The sequence below is a fragment of the Narcine bancroftii genome, chromosome 14 (genome assembly GCF_036971445.1).
Source record: "Narcine bancroftii isolate sNarBan1 chromosome 14, sNarBan1.hap1, whole genome shotgun sequence".
Lineage (NCBI taxonomy): Eukaryota > Metazoa > Chordata > Chondrichthyes > Torpediniformes > Narcinidae > Narcine > Narcine bancroftii.
Genome location: NC_091482.1, coordinates 57313509 through 57333384, shown reverse-complemented (window position 1 = coordinate 57333384; position 19876 = coordinate 57313509). Strand labels below are relative to the sequence as shown.

Sequence of the window (19876 nt, the reverse complement as noted above, 5' to 3'; positions counted from 1 at the left end):
CTGCTTTATAGACAAGGTCACCGGGATGACCCGTGGTGGCCTAGTGGTGTAATTACACATCACCTCACTGACAAAAGGCAAAGGAGGAAAAACCCAACACCCAACCCCAACCAACCAATTTTCCCCTGCAGCCGCTGCAACCGTGTCTGCCTGTCCCGCATCGGACTTGTCAGCCACAAACGAGCCTGCAGCTGACGTGGACTTTTACCCCCTCCATAAATCTTCGTCCGCGAAGCCAAGCCAAAGAAGACAGTACCAGTGCAAACAGCCTTTAGATATTGTGTTTGTATCTGTCTCTGCTACCTCCTCTATCAATATGTCCAGATATTCACCACTCTTTGTGTGAAAAATTTGGTCCTGTTATCTCTTTTAAATTTCTCTCCTCACCTTAAACCTGTGCCCTCTTGTATTAAATTCCCTGCTCTGGAAATAAATAGATTCTAACGATCTATTATTATCTATGGCCCTCATAATATTATAAACCACTCTAAGGTCTCACCTCACTCTCCTGCATTCCAGTAAGAATAAACCCAGTCTATCTTTATAACTACAGGCCTCCATTCCAAGCTTCTTCACGGCAAATCTCTTCTCTGCTCTCTTGTGCAACTACTGCTTTGTACAGCTCAAGTCATTTATTGTCATCTGATTGTACAAGTGCAACCCGATGAAACAGCGTTCTCCAGCCTTCAGCGCAAAACATGCAAAAGCACAACTAGACACGACACACATAAAAATATTGTTTTGTACAAATGAGTGTCTCAGATGCTTAGTGGGATCAGTTCCTTTGGTCATTCAGCTTGGAGGTGCTGGCTCCAATACTCCTGTATCTTTATCCCCTTTATGAGCAGATGAAAGATGCTGTGTGTAGGGTGGAAGGGGTTCCTAATGATTTTGTGCATCCTCTTTAGACAACTATCCCTGTAGATCACATCCATGTTGGGGGGGTGGAGATGGGGGAGGGGGGAGGGAGACTCCAGTGGTCCTCTCTGCCACTTTTATGATCCTCTGATCCATGCGCCTTGTGTCGCCGGTGTTGCGTAGCTGACTGTGGATCTTCTGTGTGTACCCACACTTTGCCTTCCAGATTGCGTGGGAAAGTTCAGACCTGGCTAATCTTAGTGTCATCCTACATCCTGTCCTGAAAGCAGCATCACGAGCTCTGGGAAGACCCCTGACCTCTGCCACTCATGGTTTCTGGTTAGCTGTGGTTATGATCTTGGTGACATCCTCGATATACTCGGAGGTGTAGCCAGTCACTGAGCTCGTGTACTCCTCTATGTTTACGTGACCATTGTAGGTGGCCGCCTTCCTGAAACCACCTAAAGCAGACTTGCAGTGCTCCTATGGTCCCCCCACCCCCAGCCATGTCCTGATCTCACTGCAAACTGTCCTAGTTTCCTTTGCCAGTGGGCTGTATTGGTAGGGTTGCCAGGGTAGATATGTCATCCAAGTAACCAAGGTGGAGGCGAGGTGCAACCTTGTAAGCACCAGGGACGTTGGTGTACACTCGATCCAGGATGGTTTCTCCTCAAGAGGCGAAGTTCACATGCTGTTGAAACCAGGGTAAGACACTTTGCAGGTTGGCATGGTTGAAGTCATCAGGATCAATCATGGCACCATCAGGGTGGGAAGTCTGGGCTTTGCAGATAGCACCGAAAAGCTTCACCCTCATTAGCTGAAGGTGGACCGCGGCAAACTGCATGGCCAAGAAAGATATTCATATTGCAATGTGATATTCCAATTCTTACTGTGAATGCCTCAACTTTTGAAGGCAAGCGCACCAAATGACGTCTTCACTAACCTCTCCATCTATGCCACCACTTTCAGGGAGCGTCAGACAAGCACCCCTCGAGCATCAATGCTTCTCATATCCCTGCTGTTTTACTGCATGTGCACTATCAGGAATGTGACTATACACATGACTGGAATTGTCGTTGAAAAGTTCAGCTTAATTGCACATCGTTAACCCAATTGCTGTACCTAAGAGCGTGAGTCCACCACTCTTATTTGACATCAGCTTCAGTTAATCACATGTTCAATATAAAATATTCCTTCAGTGGTTTGTGCTAATGAGGAAGTAATTCCTTACCATTGTAAATTGAACAAATACTCTTCCTGCTGTGCTTTGATCTGGACTAAGATACTAAGTGGCAACGTATCTTCCCTGGTAAATATCTGGATTACAACTGCATACAATAATTAACACTGACAGTCACTGCCTTATAATTTTGCATATTCTGGTTGTGAAAATTGGATATGAAACACAGGGAAAATCTGGGACTTTTTCTTTTTAACTTGAGAGCTTGCTTGACAATATTTGTGCCATGACACAGTTGACAACCAGACAGTCATTGAAGATTGCAGTGAACTGGGAAGCATTCATTATTCACCTTCCCAGCTTGGATGGATAAAACAGATGGGCATAACAGGCAATGTTGCTGCCTCACAGTCCCAATGGTCCAGATTCATTTCTGACCTTGGTTGGTGTCTCTGTTGAGTTTGCACAAGTTCCTCTCACTTCCCAAAGTCATGGGACTTGGTAGAAAAAATTGGTCTCTTCAAATTGCCTCAGCACAGGTAGACGATGGCATGTTGGTGGAAAGTTGACGGTCAGGTGAAAGTATATTGGCCAGATTGTATTACGACTAAATAGGTTAAATGGCTTTCTTCTCCACCATGAGGGGATATGAGAACAAGGCAAGTCCATGGGGAAAATGGGGCTATGTTATTATAGGAAATAATCTACACGCTCATAAGATTGTAGTTATAGTTGTAGAATGAAAATTCATATGGTAATTCATACAGATTGAGAAATTCATGGCTGTAATCACAGACCATTGCTCCCGATTACATATTACAAGGTGAAACCTCTTAAAATCGAACCTCAAACTATACTTCTGAATGGAAGATGCTTGTTCTTCCAAATAAAGTAGTAATTGGGCTCCAAAATGCATTAAAAAGCATCTCTTATTATGAAAGGCTGCAAGTAATTTCTTGTACTGTATTCCAAGCAAGTCATCAAACTCAGCCTCATCTTATTAATAAGTGTTAGGTCTGCTTTGTTCATGAATGAGTGAGTCAAACACCAGACTGAGTCGAAATCAAGGTTCTTTGTTCTTTATTGCCGGATTGTAACACTTGCAACTAACAGAGTTAGTTGGAGAAGGCGCATCCTGCCGTTATCAGCAAGTGGTGTTTTTTTATATACCTTAGGATACGTACTTAGTAAATTATCATACCATGACATTGTCCAATGAATAAACTGTTGCTATCCTTCTCTGCTAGTTTCCTGCACATCAATTTGTCATCCCCACTCTTATCTTGAGAGTACAAGGTCACAACTGCATCTTGTTACGGCCCAGCACTGGGTGACTCCTTCTACATTCCCAGCTCATGATGTTTTTACCTAACATAAGGCAAACCACGAGGGGTTAATATCCTTGGGTTAAAACATGCACAGGAAATCAGAGGGAACATAAATGACCGTGAGTAAATGCACCTCCTGCTCTTGAATTGTGAGGGTATTTTGACATTGTGCTGCACTCAGAACAAGTTTGTGCGAAATGGCGATGTGACTGCAATATTGGTGTTTCTGGTTCTGAAGAGAATACAATAAATAAAGCCATTGGAACAAAATTGTGCAGACACTGGAAATGCGCAGCAACCTAGAAAAATGCTGGAAACATTCATCAGGTCAGACAGCATCTATGGGGAGAGAAAGAGATTAAGGGTTTTAGATCGAGAACCCTTCAAAAGAGTTGCCCTTCAGAAGTCCCAATTTTCTTACAGGGACTGTGCTGTAATCATGGTTGAAATGATCTTGTGAGGGTGAGGCCAAGAATATAACAGCTGGACTCTTGCTGATGTGCCCAGATATATCCAAAACTTGTCTGGCAGAGGCTTGAGTGATGTGAGGTCCAGCTTGTGTGGTACTGGTCACATGGGAGTGATAGAACCAGCCCCACTACAAATGGCCGACAAGTTTTCAATACTTCTGAATTTCTCTAACTCTCACAGTCAACTATTTTTAAAAACGTTCTAAATTCATTATTTTCAATTTAAATTTAGACATACAGCACGAGGTCGTGCCGCCCAGTTGACCTACAACCCCTGGTGCTTTTTTTGAAGGGTGGTAGGAGACCGGAACACACAGAGGAAATCCACACAGACACTGGGAGGGTGTACAAGCTCCTTACAGACAGCGTGGGATTTGAACCCTTGACCCGATCACTGGCTCTGTTATGGTGTTGTGCTAACCATGCTCCCCAGCAATAATCGTCACAGTTAATAGTCACATTTTTAAAATCTAAGATATTTGAACACTTTTGAAAGTAAACTACCTGAGATAATTCAACACACTTTTAAACTGATTTGAACATGGCAATTATTTCTTAAAAACGACCTTTCTTACGTTTATTTTTTTGTGTGGTTATGAAATTTTCATTTAAAGCAATTGGCTTGTGGATTACTTGTCTTGGCACTAACAATCTGTAAATATGGAGGAATTTAGCAAGCACGTGGGTCTTTGTGTGGAACTCAGTGGCAGAAATCACAGGTGGAGCTCAGCATGTTCTGGAGTCCTGCACGAGTCCTGAACTCTTCCTGGCACTTGTCAACGGTTCATCAAGGACCTGGCAGTACTTCCTAGAAAATGCCTGCTTCTACTTGTGCAGACCCTATGTCATGGATTTCCTTGCCTGAAATGCAAACAGCGACACATCAACTAGATCTGGTGTCTCATTGCACTAGAGACAATTGTGATTCAGGCTGTTATCACCCTGGAGTTCGTCATTCTCCGAGGCTGTGTTTCTCCCAAGTTCCTTGGTTTCCTCCTATGTGCCAACCACATTGGTCCGTATATTAATTGGCCACTGTAAATAGTACCTTGGTAAACTGAATAGCAGGAAAATCAGTTTGGGGCTGTAGTTGATGGGTGTACAAAAAGAAAACAAATTAGAGTGGATGGGTGCTCGATGGTCAGACCTCCTGCAGGGTAGCCTAAAGGTAAACTTGCATGTTGAGTCAGTGGTGAAGAAGGCGAATGCAATGATGGAATTCATTTCAAGAGGAATAAAATACAAGAGCAGGGATGTGATGTCGAGGCTTTATAAGGCTCTGATGAGACCTCACTTGGAGTACTGAGAGCAGTTTTGGGCTCCTCGTTTAAGAAAGGATGTGCTGACGTTGGAGAGGGTTCAGAGGAGGTTCACAAGGATGATTCTCACAAGGATGAAAGGGTTATCGTGTGAGGAGTGTTTGCCGACTCTTGGCCTGTACTCATTAGAATTTAGAAGAGTGAGAGGGGATCTCATTGAAACATTTCAAATGCTGAAAGATGTGGATAGAGTAGATGTAGAAAGGTTGTTCCCCATGGAGAGAGGGCACAACTTGGGGATTGAAGGGGTCGGTTTAGAACAGAAGGTGGTAAATCTGTGGAATTTGTTGCCATATGCGGTTCTGGAGGTCAAGTCATTGGGTGTGTTTAAGGCAGAGATTGATAAATTATTGATTAGCCGGGGTATTGAACGTAATGGGGAGAAGGCAGAGCAGTGGGGCTGAGTGGGAAAATAGATCAGCTCCTGCTTAAATGATGGGGAAAGCTTGATGGGCTGAATAGCCTATTTCTGCTCCAATGTCTTACGGTCTTTTGGAGCCACCATATTGTAGAAAAGTGCATTAGCAGTCGACTCCTGGAAATCATGGATTCAATGAAAAATTCCTTTTCATTATACGATGGAATTTTGCCAAATCTCTGCATTCTGGGTTTGCATATCTTAGATTTATTTGTATTTTCTTTTCCAGAGGAGGAGCGGCGAGTGATAGCTAACAAACGTGAATACAATGAAAAATTTCAGTATGCTGTAAGTGACAAATTAATCTTTATAAATATTCCATCCAAGACCTTCCTGTAACTGCTGAGTGATGATATAAATATTATAGATACCTGATGAATTGCAAATTAATCTACTTTTATGTTGGATTTTTTTTAACAAGTAAATACACTTATTTGTAAGTTTATCGATGATTTCACAGAACAAAAGTTAAAAGGTGTTGATGCAGTCTATTAATTAAATAAACCATGATAAATACTATAACCAACTGAACTCACAAAACTAATTTTCTAATCTTTTTTAATATTCTGTATGCATTCAAGTAATTACCAGCAGTTTATCCTTTCCCACATCTCAAGCTCAAGTCCTGATTGAAGTGTTCATCGTAACACCCTCCCATTCTGTCGGATTGTGACAAATTGCTGGAGTGGTTTGAACTGAGGGTTCTGAGAACGATGACTGTAAATTTGAAAGGAGTCAACACTTGGAAAATTGTGAGAAAGTACCGAAGTTGGAGATGGGATGTAAATGGAGGGGTCATAAAGTTTTTGGAGGAGAATGATGACAAGGGGGGAATTGGAGAGAAATGAGTTCTTGATGTGCAAAACTCTTCAATAACCACAGCTAAAATGAGGCCATTAAGGGAAATAATTTAGATGGTGGCTATTACAAAGACCTTCTTGAGGTATTATACTTCTGACCATCATAGCTTGTTGATGAGCACTTCACTGCTGGGAGACCTGTGCTAGATTTGAAGACAGTTGGTGATCTTTCCTGCCAAGACTTTTTTTCATTTCCTTCATTTCACTGTAAGTGAAACTGAAACTGGTATTTTCTGCTCTTCTGTGTGAAATCAAAAGCTGAAAATTATTGCGTGGAGTAAACAGTTTCTATATTTTCTAGAAATAAAGTCATTAGCACATGAACCACCTCTGAGAGTTTTTACAGTCCAACCAGAACCAGCAAGCTATAACTTAAAGCCAGCTGAAAGGATTTGAGAGGAAATGACTTTAACCATATAACTATTTACGGAGCAGAAACAGGCCATGTTGGCCTTTCGAGTCTGCACCGGTTCACTGATTTTGTGCGCCCTCTTCAGGCAATGGTCCCGATGGGTTTGGCCCTCGAATTCCAACTTCAGTGGCTGAATTCTTGGCAAACTCCAAGAGTCTCTTTTGCAAAACCTACAAAATGGGAAGATAAAGAGGTCCACGAGCTCCTTACCCTCCAAGCTTGAAGACTCAGCACAGTTGTTTTAATTCGTTGGTAAAAAAAATAAATCAAGGTCCCGGAGTTGAGAACGTACAGGAAATAGAACAGCAGGTTGTCACACATACGAACTGCACTCAGGAGTTAGCATGGATAGAATTGCATGCAAGACAAGACATGTTAGTACTGGATCCAGGACAAGCCTGCATGGGTAAAACTATACTGTCTATACTCGTACAAAAATTAAATTTTGTAGACCATTTTTTAAGGTTAAATTTATGGGGTCGACTGTTACATGGATGCTACTTTTGAGGGGCTGAAATTCATGCTAGAATGCAAAATACCTCAGTTGCAGAAGTCCAAATCATCTCTAAACGAATAAAGAACTAAAGCACAACAAATTCAAGTAATAACGCAGAGTCTGCGTATCAAAACACACGTCCTACCATGGGGAGGTTGGGACCACGGTCAGTATCTGTGCCGTCAGAGGCGTTGTGAGCTCCGATGGGCAGGCGCCCGGGGCCGAGGTGAGAGACTAGAGTCAACTTTAAACAGGAAATACGGAAAATTCCAGATTATTTTTTGGCCAAAGATAGATTGTATTCTAAATTTAAATTTAAAAATTGTGAGAGATTAGTTCTGTTAATTGTGCCACAAAATAACATTCTTCTCCCTTCTTGATTTAAATGAAATTGAGTTTTAGAAGTAAAGGAAATCAGATTAAATTATAGCACATTCAACACTACCTTCTGGGCTTTTTCCTCTACTATTGGGCATAGGTTTAGTTTGGAAAATTGCAAAATCTCATAGTGACACCTGCAGCTAGAACCAACAATTCCCAAATTGCATCTGAAGTGGTAAGAAACCTTTCATAATAGAATAAACAGGGTATGAGGAAATAAAGTGAAACACCTTGAATGAATAGTTCACATCAGAATCAATGACAAAAAAAAGGGGGGGGGAAATCTTGCCAAGGCCATTTGTTACATTTTCACAGTCCATTACAGCACAGTCTGTGCCAAACTCTTTTTCTGCCTAGTCCCATTGACCTGCACCCACTCCATAGCCCTTCATACCCCTCCTATTCATGTACCTGTCCAAATTCTTCTTAAATGTGAAAATTGTGCCTGCATTAACTTCAGTTGGAAGCTTGATCCACACCCCACTACTCTCTGTGTGAAGAAATTCCCTCTAATGTCAGTGGAAAAAGCCTACTTGGATTTTCTGTCTATACCCTTCATAATTTTGTATACCTCAATCAAATCTCCCCTCATTTTTCTACACTCCAGGGAAATAAAGTCCTAACCAGTTTAATCTCTCCCTGTAACTCTGTTCCTGAAATCCAGACATCTTGGTCAATCTTTTCTGCACTCTTTCTATCTTATTGATATCTTTCCTGACCAAAACTGTACACATTCCTATCACAATTTTCCTGTCTAAACCCTGCCTGGTTTTAAAAGCCTCCATTGAATCTCCTAGCCTTCTGGATTCCAAGGAAATTCCCCCAACCAACTCTCTTCATGAAGTGGGGGAATTTTTTTGATGTTTTTGAATTTGTAACTTTTTATCCTTCCTATCTGTCTGAGGGGAGAGATGAACTCAGGGTGAGGTTTTTTTTTCCAGGGCAGAGTTGCTGTAAATTTGTTTTTAAAGGTGGATATGTACCAACCAAGGCAAGACATTGAAAAGGATGCACCTGAAGTCACAGCAACTGTGTGGCTGTTCCTCTGCCCCTTCTTGTTGGTGACCTTCTGAAATAGTTGTCGAGTCTTCTGGCCGAGTGAGGAGCCTTTGGTAAAACTGAGTCTTGTTGAGTGTTGCGCAGACCCCTGGAGAAGTTTGGATTATCCAAAGGGGATGCATGCAGTGGACCACAATGCAAAACTGACATTTGCAGTTCTGTTGGAGTTTGATCCGATGGCTGGATGTCATTTGTGGATGGTTGGAAACCTGGAATCTGGTGCAAACCTCCTCTGTGGATTTACAGCTCCCCTTGGAATTTTACTCCAACCTTTAACTGATCTTGGGATTCCCTGTTTGATCATGGACTCACCCGTGGTACAACTGTCCACGTATGTGGTGTGCAGATTTGTTAATTGTGCCCAACTAATTTGATCAGCTGCCTTGAGAGTGCACAGGGTTCGAAGCAGAAAATTAGTTAGTGTGTGGCTGCAATCTCATGGTTACTGCTGGAATGGTATGCTAAGTATGGGTAAATAAATTGGACGTGAGGTGCATAAATAATGGTATGAATGACAGCAAAAGTTCTAACATAATGAAGATTCACAAAAGGATCCAATGTGGGCACCAAGTCCTTCCAATGGTAAAAATGCAGTAAATGAGGAAAGGAGAGAGAGAAATATTCTTTAGTCACCAGGGCTGAGTTTGCACCATTTTGGCTCTGTTTGTATTCTTTACAGTGGAACCCAGGGTGAGTACTTTTGCTTGCCCTTACCAGACGGAGAAGTGGCTCAGTATAAGAGGAGGGAAAAGAATCCTATAAATATTAAAGGGAGAATGGGGAAAATGAGAACAGGAAAATAATACTGGAGGGTTGCATTGTTCAATAGTAAATGTAAAAAAAATGCTGCGATACCATATAATTTGATCTGAAGAACTGGATGGAAATTACACTGAGATGAAATGATGTGGAAAATCTTTTGGTACTAAGTTTTCAGAGGAGAGAAAGAAAAAGGAATAGTTGCAGAGAAATGTATACCTGGAGTATATTTAGTGATGGTGAAGGTGTTTGTGGAAATAACCTGTTATCTCTTTGCAATTAAGGGGGTTTGCAAATGTCATCATGGCAAAGAGCATCTTTGACTTACCAAATCCATGCTGACTGTTCACTGATCCCATTTTATTCTCTACGCAATCTCCACCGTACCTCACAAATTCTCCCCCTCACAAGCGTGCTCAGGGCAATTTTCAGTGGCCGCAACCTGTGGATTGATGTGTTATTGAGAACTGAAGCAGTCTTGGCCATTGTATTTGCAGTCTGCAATTGTACTGGAATGGCTCTCACGAGTCGTCTCTCTGGTAGGCACCATGATGTTACATACGCTTTGAAGCAGAGTCTTGCTGCAATCGAGCAGTATTGAGTTAGGTGGATGAGGGGGCTGACCAGCCTACTGAGGGTTGGAATGGTGGGATTCGACCAATTCGGCCAGCACGGGCAGAGTTTAGAGACAGGCTGGGGTTTGGTATCAGCGAATGCGGCTGGAGAATCAATCGGTATCCCAGGGACTTGTAAGTTATTGTACATATGCATTGAAATTCTTACTTGCTGCAGCCAAATAGGTACTTCATAAAAAAACAAAAACTGTTTCTGTTAAATTAAATTGAAAAGAGAAAATGGATCCAAAAGATAAATAATAAGATCCACAATTGTCATTGTGAAGGAAAAATGAGGCATTAGGTCCTTTTTGTGGGGTCGCAGTATTTTATGATTATTGTAGTATGCGGAGCCTTAAGAACTTTGTCGCTATTGGTGGGGGGATAAAAACGGTTCTTGTACCTATAACTTCTGGTCTTCAGGATTCAGGAAAGTGGCAGTGATGGGCAACCTTTATGATGTGGGCTGCCTTCTTGAAGCAGTGCCTCACAAAGATGTCTCCAATGGATGGGAGGTCGGAGCCTGTGTGGAACATAGCTCTGTTTGCTCCCTCTACAGCCTTCTGCATCTGTGGTGAAAAAGGAGCTGACAGAATCTACCCCTGCCGATGTGCGTCTGACCCCAGAAGAGACTCTAGATGCCACGTGACCTGTTGCATGTTTCCAGTAATTTCTGTTCTAATTCCAGAAAATTTGACTAATGAAACACTGAAAAAAATTGTATTCCAGATATTGAATGTTCATATTTTACATTATTTCAATAGCAAATGATTTATCTCATAATGTACACTTCTTGATTATTTTTTGATCGTGACTTAGAAAAAGCATGACTTCTATCTTGCACGGCCTTGTTGTTCCTGAAAGGGTTACAAAAGTTGCCTCGTTTGTTGGTGGAGAATACCCCTCTCTGTAACTGGATTCTGGACTTCCTCACAGAAAATCCACTGTCTGTCCAGGTTGGTCGCAGAATGTCGAGCACCGTCACGCTGAGTACTGGCACACCTCAGGGCTGTGTGCTCAGCCGGCTCCTGTTCCTGCTACTGACCCATGACTGCATCACCAGCTCCAGCTCCAACATTGTTCTCAAGTTTGCAGATGGCACAACATTAGTTGGCCTCATCAGCAACAAGTCGCACTACAGAGAAGAGGTGGAAAATCTCATGATATGGTGCGAAAGTAACAACTTGAGTCTCAACGTGGACAAGATGAAGGAGATAATCGTGGACTTCAAGAGGACCAGAAATGACCATCCTCTACCACATATCAATAACTCTGTAGTGGAGAGCACCAATTTCCTTGGAGTTCACTTAACTAGTAATCTATCATGGACACACAACTCCTCATTTGTCAGGAAGGCACAACAGCAACTGCACTTCCTGAGAAGAGTGAAGTGGGCAAGGCTACTGGTTAACATTTTGTCAACCTTTTACAGGAGCTTTATTGAGAGCATCCAGGCCGGCTGCATCACAATGTGGTAGGTACAGTTGCTGCAGAAAAATGGATCGGAGGTCAATCCACAGGACCATAAGAGTGGTAGAGAGGATCACTGGGGTCTCCCTCCCCCAACTCTAGATGCCACGTGACCTGTTGAATGTTTCCAGTAATTTCGTGCTCTACAAGGAGCATTATCTGAAGAGGGAATACAAAATCATTGAGGACCCCTTCCACCCCGCACATAGCATTTTTTACCTGCTCCCATCGGGAAAGAAATACAGGAGGATCAGAACCAGCACCACCAGGCTGAGGAACAACTTCTTCCCACGAGCAGTGAGAATGGTGAACGACCAAGAGAGCTGCTCACACTAACCATCCAAAACTCTCATCTAAGCAAAAATTCATTTATTTATTTGATTATATGAATGCTTAACCTGCAAATGTATTGTTTGTCTGTATGTGTGTTATGTCTGATTTTGTGTTTGCACATTTTGCACCGAGGATCGGAGAATGCTGTTTTGTCGCGTCATACTTGTGCAATCAGATAACCATTGACTTGACTCAGTAAAGGTGCCTAATACAAGTTGTGGAAATTTTTACAGATAGTTGTTTATTTATTAAAAAAGGAATCAGACTTTCTTGACTGTAACAATGTTCTTACCAATTCTGTGTTACAGCGGTCTTTCCAACAGTGAAACATAATCTTTTGTGAAATGACATTTGATATTTATTTGCATCAGATAAAAGAGTATGGCACAGAGATGGGAGGGGTAAAACTATTTAACAGGCTTCCACAGATTAGTTTCTTGAATGGCTGATATATTTCCCACCTAGTGCCTATTTTCCACTTTTATGTCAAGGCGTAAATCCAGTTCTCCAAGTTCAAAAATTCCAGAAGTTTTTTTTAATAAATATATGACTCCATCTGGAGGGCATTTGTGAACTGATGGATCCATTTACCAACATTACAGGTCACCTTCTCAAGCATTTGTTCTGTGCTGTAACACATTTCCCAATGTGCCATGTTAACAGTTGTCCTGGCAATCAACATAGGGAAAACAGATTATTTGGCCACTGTATTGTTTGTGAAAGATTGCTGTGTGCAAAATAGCTGTGGTTTTTCCGACATTGGAACAGTAATGGTGCAGGCAGTTGGTGATAAGAGTGTGACTGGGTGGCATGAGTTAATATTTTGGCTGTTTTTCCAAGGCAGTAGGTGTTATAGATGGTGTCAATGGAGGGGAGGGGGTCATGGGCGATGGCCTGAGCCATGTTCACAACCCTGTGCTGTTTCTTGCGGTACTTGCTGTACCGTGCTGTGATGTATCCTGACAGGATGCTTTCAATGGAGCTCCTGCAGAAATGGTGAAGCAATGCAGATGATAAATGTCCTGAGTCTTCTGAGGAAGAAGAGGGGCTAGTGGACCACCTTGTCCATTGCATCAACATGGGTGGACCAGGTCAAGTCACTGGAGAGATTTCCCCCTTGGAACTATATTCCCCGCAGAGCCGTTGATCCGTGCCACCTCTGTATTGAATGGGAATGTTGAGCTTTGCACCAAAGATGGTGAGAACTGAGGACTGAATAATAAAAATATTATGAGGAGTTGTGAATATTAACATGAAAAGCTGTGTCCCTGCACAGTAACTGATTACACTGTTTACATAGCCCACACACCAGTAATATAAATATATCTAATTATTTTACTGCTGTGCATAAATTGAACAGATTACTTTATCTACATATAATCTGTATAATTAAACAGAAATTCGTGTTATTATCAATCATGTTGAAATATTGTTGAATTATTTTCTTTTGTGTTTTTTCAGAATAACCGCATCAAGACCTCAAAGTACAACATTATTACGTTTCTGCCTATTAACTTGTTCGAGCAGTTCCAACGGGTTGCCAATGCCTACTTCTTGTTCCTGCTGCTGCTGCAGGTTAGTATTTTTAAATATGACTGTGGAGTACATTGTTTGCCTGTGGTCAATGCGTGTTCAGGCTAGAGTTTGTCCCACACTTCCATAACACATGGTTATTAGGGGCCCATTATTTATTAACAAGAGAGAAGAGACACTTCAGAAGAGGAGAACGTGTGAGGGGAGCTACGTTCGAAAGAGATCAGGAGGGCAGAGAGGGGGCATGAAAGATTACTGATAGGCAGGATTGAGAAATAGTCATTGAGTTGTAAGTTAAGTGAAGAGGAGAGGGTTAAATGGGCAGGAGTAAGACCAGCGAAGACGGTTCATGGTAGGAGGAAAGCTTAGAGAAGGGGGAGAAGACTGAAAGAGAGGGAGAGAGTGAATCACTGCAGGCAGGTAAAGAAGCAGAACCAAGTGAGAGGTTTTTGTGGAAGATAATTAATGTGCACGTGTGTGCTTGGGCTTAGGTTGCCCAACAAAGTCTAGTTTCCTGTTGTTTTAGTCATCCTTGACAATTCACCAAGACTTTGCTTTGAGAAGCCCCTGTAATACCTGATGTACAATGGTCATCCCGCATTAATGTCACTCACTGGTATCTTCTTACATGGAAGCAAGTCACCCTCAGCCTAAATGGACTACGAAAAGCCATTTCATTTCATTCAATGATCTAAAATGTTCAACTCCATCTACCAAGAGATTGCCCTAGTTCAATAATTCCCAATTTTTAATGTTTTATTGCTTAATTCAGAGCACACTTTCATTTTACTGTATATGTAAGATATGACTGAACTATCAAAAACACATTCAGTGAAATGTGAACATCAGAACGTAAGATCTAGAAGCAGGAGTCAGCCATCCGGTCTGTCAAGCCTGCTCTGCCATTCATTGAGATCGTGGCTGGTCTGACGATAGGCTCATCTCCACCTAATTCCCTGTCTTAAATCCTTGTCTTAAATATGTTTACCGAGGTCACCTCCTCTGCTCCAATGGGCAGCAAATTCCATGGATTCACCACCCTCTGGGAAAAGAAGTTCCTCCTCATCTCCGTCCCAAATCTGCTACCCTGGATCTTGAGGCTATAACCCCGAGTACTTGTCTTCCCCACCAATGGAAACAACTTACCTACCGCTTTCTTATCTAAGAGCATCCTTGTGAATTGTATAATAAATGATTGGGTCATCAGCGATAGATTTTTTAAAATTTTGGAAGAGTGCATTTGCAAATTCTCATTGTGTAAATCTGAATTTTTTTCTTCTGCAGCTAATCCCTCATATCTCCTCCCTCTCCTGGTTTACCACTATAGTGCCTTTAGTATTGGTGTTAACGATTACTGCTGTCAAAGATGCTACGGATGACTATGTGAGTATCCAATCAATTTTGTGTTGTGAGAGGTGTTGGAACATCAGTTTGTATTTGATGGTGGAGGCAGTCGAAGTGATAGGCACCCAGAGAAAGGTCTCTGGGAGCTACACATCAATATGTTTAGTTTGTGTTTGCGCTGATTATATTTGTGGCTGAAGTGGTTTATTGACATTAGCTATTAACAAATTCTTCTATTTTGGGAGCTCCTTTTATGAGCACTACTTCACCCAGATTAGTTGGATTATTCTATTTTACCATGCAGTTCATCCTATTGGGATTTCCATCATCTTGATATGTTGCATCATTTTGCCTTGGAGTAGAAAGGGAGATAGATTTGTAGCTTTGCAGAATGTATGAGGAAGAGAGAGCAATTAGCATGAATAATCCACATCATAAGCTGTGTCTGTTTTGGTGTGAAATGATTTTCCATTCCATTTTTGTGTGGTTCCATCAATATTTATATAAGATGAGGTGATCAATCTTTCATAACTCCAGTTCCAGGGAGATGGACCACACACCTTGTTAATGGTTTCACTCAATTCTAGAAGCTCCTAACAACATTATAAATATCAACACTGGTAGGCCATATGACCTTTGAGCCTAAATCAGATATCTGTTGATTTGATCTGAGCCTCAGCTCCACTTTCCTATCTGTTTGTCGTTAAGCTGTAGGCTAAAGACATTTCCTATTATGGCCTTGAAACTGTAAAATTCTTCAGCATCCACAGCTCTCTGAAATGGGTCTTTGACAAGCCCCCCAGCTCCAGATAACCCCATGAGAAATATCCCATTTTCCACTTTGTCATGCGACCTCAGAATCTTCAGTAAGATCATCTCTCATTTCTTTAAACTGTCTGTGTTTGTTTCTCCAGGCAATCTGGTTTCCTTCCACCCTTCAAAATGTATGGACTTTGTATGTAAATTGGGTGTAATTGAGCTGAAAGGACGTGTTGTCTGTCTAAGTTTTTTTTAAATTCCAATGTTTATTGTCTCAACCTGCTTTACTTTCCTGGTGTAAATCTCTTCAGCCTCAAGAACAAGTGTATTCCTGCTTAAACAAGGAGATTAAGAATGCAATACTCTCCATGTGATTTCACCAATGCCCTGGTGACGATGGCAGATGGAAGGAGATTTCATTTGTGCAGAGCCTGGTGTTTCATTGAGGCCATAGCTTAATTTATGTTTTGCAATTGACCTGCAATGCCACAAGGAACCATCCCAGAAGAAAAGCCCAGAAATATTTACCTTTGGCAGCCTCCTGACTGACACAGCTCCAATTAGATCTGTGCAAAAGGTCTACTGAAGGTGCAGGTTTCAAGAGTTTAGCATGTGCAATAGCAGGGCATGTTAGGTAAAAGCTGGAGGCCTCTGTTAAACTAGAAAAGGACCACTGTTGACAATAAATTGGATGCCAAATTTTTTCATATGATTTGCTTCCTGAAAAAAAAATTGATATTATGATAGACAACTTCAAGCTGAACTCAAAGATAATTTTTGATTCACTATATCACATAGGAAGTTGGGGAAACATTGAATTAACTTTTTTTGAATTTAGCACATTTAATCACATAATGATGCATCATTTCAACTGACCTAAAAATATTTTGCCGCTGATTTTCATTTCTACTCAGCATCTGATGCCTCTCGTGTCCAACAACATTCAGCCAGCATTGATGGATTCCAGTGGCCCTGATATTGCTTTTCCATGGTCGCAGCGTCTTGGTGAAAACTTACACCGTGTTCGTCACTGACGACACCAAGATCAGCAGGGGATAAGACCAAGTGAAAGAGCAGAAAATGAATTTTCAATGGTTTCATGGTTTGGTATACTTGAAGTAGACTTAAAATATGAGAGAAATCACAAAAATATGTTATATCTAAAAAAAATGGCATGTGATAGGAAAAAATTAAGATGATTTTCATGAATAGCAGCCTAAAAATACATTCATGAGTGTTCAGGAAGAAAAATCTTCATCTAACAGGTCAAAAATCAAAATCTCAATATTGAAGTGATTACTGCATAGTTAACCTGGGCAAAGGCAGTGCAGGTTGATCCCACTTCCATCTGATACACAGATGGTACCATAATTTAGTGAACAAGAATTACAAGACCAAGTCCAAATTTTTTCTTCAACGTGGAGAATCTGCAGTTTGTTGGTTTAATTAATCGACAGTTCTCATCTGCAGAAAGTGAAATTAAATAATAAAACATTTATTGACATTCTGATCAAAATTTGAATCCTATTCTAATTAAAATGCATTAAAATCAATGTTTGCTACTGAGCGGATACAATTCTTTTTCCATTTTTAGTTTCGCTACAAAAGTGATAAGCATGTCAACAATCGACAATCTCAGGTGCTCATCGATGGCAAGTAAGTACAGTGTTGATTTTCATCTTGCAAATGTGCCTATGAACTAAAGGGTCTTCTTAACGTAAGATCAAGAGAAACAGAAGCAGGATTAGACCATGCCTCTTCCACCATTAAATAAGATAATAATATGGGAATGATCTTTTATTTCATTAACCACACACACGGATTTCCTCAGTATATCAAAATCTGTCCATTTGTCTCCTGCATTTATTTCCAGATGAGCTTCCACAATTTCATCATCATAATGTGTCTGTTTGCACTAAGACGTTGCCACAAAACACCAAATTTCATGACTTGTTCATAACAATAAATTCTGATTCTGAGCCATTTTCAACCTTTTTCAGCTATGACCATTCCCTAACCCCTCCAAAACTTTGCTCAAAGTTTATGGACTCCCTTCCCTGTGAAACAGTGAAGCTTTGGTTTCTTCCATACTTTTACCGACAACCTTTTTTTAAAAAAAACATAAAGATGTATATGTTATGTGAGGTGAAAAGAAAACCAGACTTTTACTTAAATGTGCTGTGGCCCCCAGGGGATCTGTATTCCCAGATCCCTCTGTTCTACCGCACTCCTCATATTGTCCTTTCTTGGTTTGTCCTTCCAAGATGCAACACCTCACACATGTCTGCATTAAATTCCAGCTGACATTTTTCAGCCCATTTTTCCAGGTGATCCAGATCTCTCTGCGAGCATTGTAAACGTTTCTTGCTGTCATTTTTCTCCTGAATGGCCAACTCTTTATTCTCAACAATGACCTTAAATTCCATATAGCCTAGATAAGGAAATCATTGTGTCTGTATTTTCCCTGTTAAGACTCTTTGAAAACAACTCTCATTCTTTCAAACTTGAAATTCATCCTAATCTTTGAAGCCACCTCCCATGCTTATCAGCTGTCAAAACTATTAAAAATTATATCTTATAACATTGCTACTTTTAACTACATTTAACAGTTAAATACATAAAACCCCTGGTGTCGGTACCTATGGGGATTTGTAGATGCCCGATAAGTGAATTTACCAGTTGCTTGAGATTGCGTGTTGGGTGATTGGTGAAATGACCGCTATGGGGTGCCAATTTTAAACTCACATTTTTTTAACTTTATTTTCCACAATTTTTTAAGAGTGTGGCTCATCTAATTGGGCAACATGGTTGACGTAGTGGTTAGTGCAACATCTTTACAGCACCAATAATGGATCTGGACTGGTTCAAATCCTACACTGTCTGTAAGGAGTTTATACGTCCTCCCCGTGTTTGCATGGGTTTTCTCCAAGGGCTCCAAGGGCTCTTCCTTGCACTGTTCAAAATGTACCTGGGGTGTAGGTTAATGGGGTGTAAGTTGGGCAGCATAGACTCGTGGGCCAAAATGACCTGTTACCATGAATTTAATGATACAGATTCTTCGTAGGTTTCCCATCATAACTGCAGGAAGTTAGTGCTTCACTGCTAGATTCCTTGAGAGCACCAGCATCAGAATGACTTTGGCATGGACCACTCAGGAAATTCAAGACTTCTTCATTTGTGTGAATTTTTTCCCAAACATAGACTTTATTCACAATTAACAAAAAAGAAACCATTCAAAGTCTTTTCACACCCATGGTGTCAATCATATCTATACATTCCCATCAATGTATGTTGTTATATTTGTTCTCTCAAGACCCCATTGCTATCCCTGTGGCACCTTGCTGCTTCTCCACATTCCCCCCCCCCCATTGTTTGAGGGATTTCCATTCTGTCTCCCCCCCTCAATGCCCAGTAATGGGAGCACTCTAGACTGTGGTCCTTCCCCACAGTGCCCTTGCATTTGTGTAAATGCCCCTTGAAAGTGGTTGGGATGGCCAATCAGTGCTCCCCATAAGCACATTGCAAACCATTATAGCAAATACTTGAAACTACCTTTTGGAAATAATCTCCAGTTAATGAAAGCTTAATGTGCATGCTAATTAGGATGTCACGGTTTGATTCTACAACAGATTTCACACTATTTGCTTTTATCAACATCTCTTCATTGATGGTGGGTTTGAAAATGTTGTTCTATCCCAGATGGTTGCATCTGTTTTGCAATTTGTGAAGTGATTGTTGAAAAACAAAATGCAAATGAGCTTATGTACATATGTGGTACCTTTTGAGCAGAGGGAATGGGGCTGCGACTCAGTTTTGTATTTCGCCCTTGAGGTTATGAGCAATTTGTTTAATCCTTGTAAAATGGTGCTGTGGCCTGGCTGGTAGTTTAACATGATAGATACCTGATATTTGTAGAAAGGTTCTGTGCTAATGCAGGCTATTTTTGTCCATTTGGAGACTTCTTGTAGAGAAATACATGCATTGTGGTAATTTCATTAATGACCTTGGATCATGGCCAATGCCTACTTCCTTTAATAACTCCAAGAACAAAGATGAGTAGAGCCAAATGTTCAATGCAGAATTAAACCACCATGCTGACCTTTCAGGTCCATGTGTGAATTCAGTCTTTTAATGCTCGTTATTCCATCTTAACAAGATATTGAGTTGTATTACTATTTTCCCAGGGCTATTGGGAATGACTAATAAACAGAATCCTTGCTCGTAGCATCCATGAGCTAAAAAATGGCTGATTTAAAATTGTGAAAAAAATTCCAAGCATGTTT

General features: G+C 41.1%; 1 protein-coding gene across 5 annotated transcripts in view; it reads left to right on the top strand.

Moving 5' to 3' along the window:
• Nucleotides 1-19876, top strand: part of atp8b4 (ATPase phospholipid transporting 8B4) — a 232260-nt gene that overhangs the window by 127309 nt on the left and 85075 nt on the right. For all 5 annotated transcript variants that reach the window (XM_069910766.1, XM_069910763.1, XM_069910765.1 and 2 more), the window contains 4 exons: nt 5803-5861; nt 13419-13532; nt 14775-14873; nt 17188-17249. In XM_069910766.1, coding sequence (XP_069766867.1) covers nt 5803-5861; nt 13419-13532; nt 14775-14873; nt 17188-17249 — 334 coding nt within the window. The remainder of the gene's footprint in view (nt 1-5802; nt 5862-13418; nt 13533-14774; nt 14874-17187; nt 17250-19876) is intronic.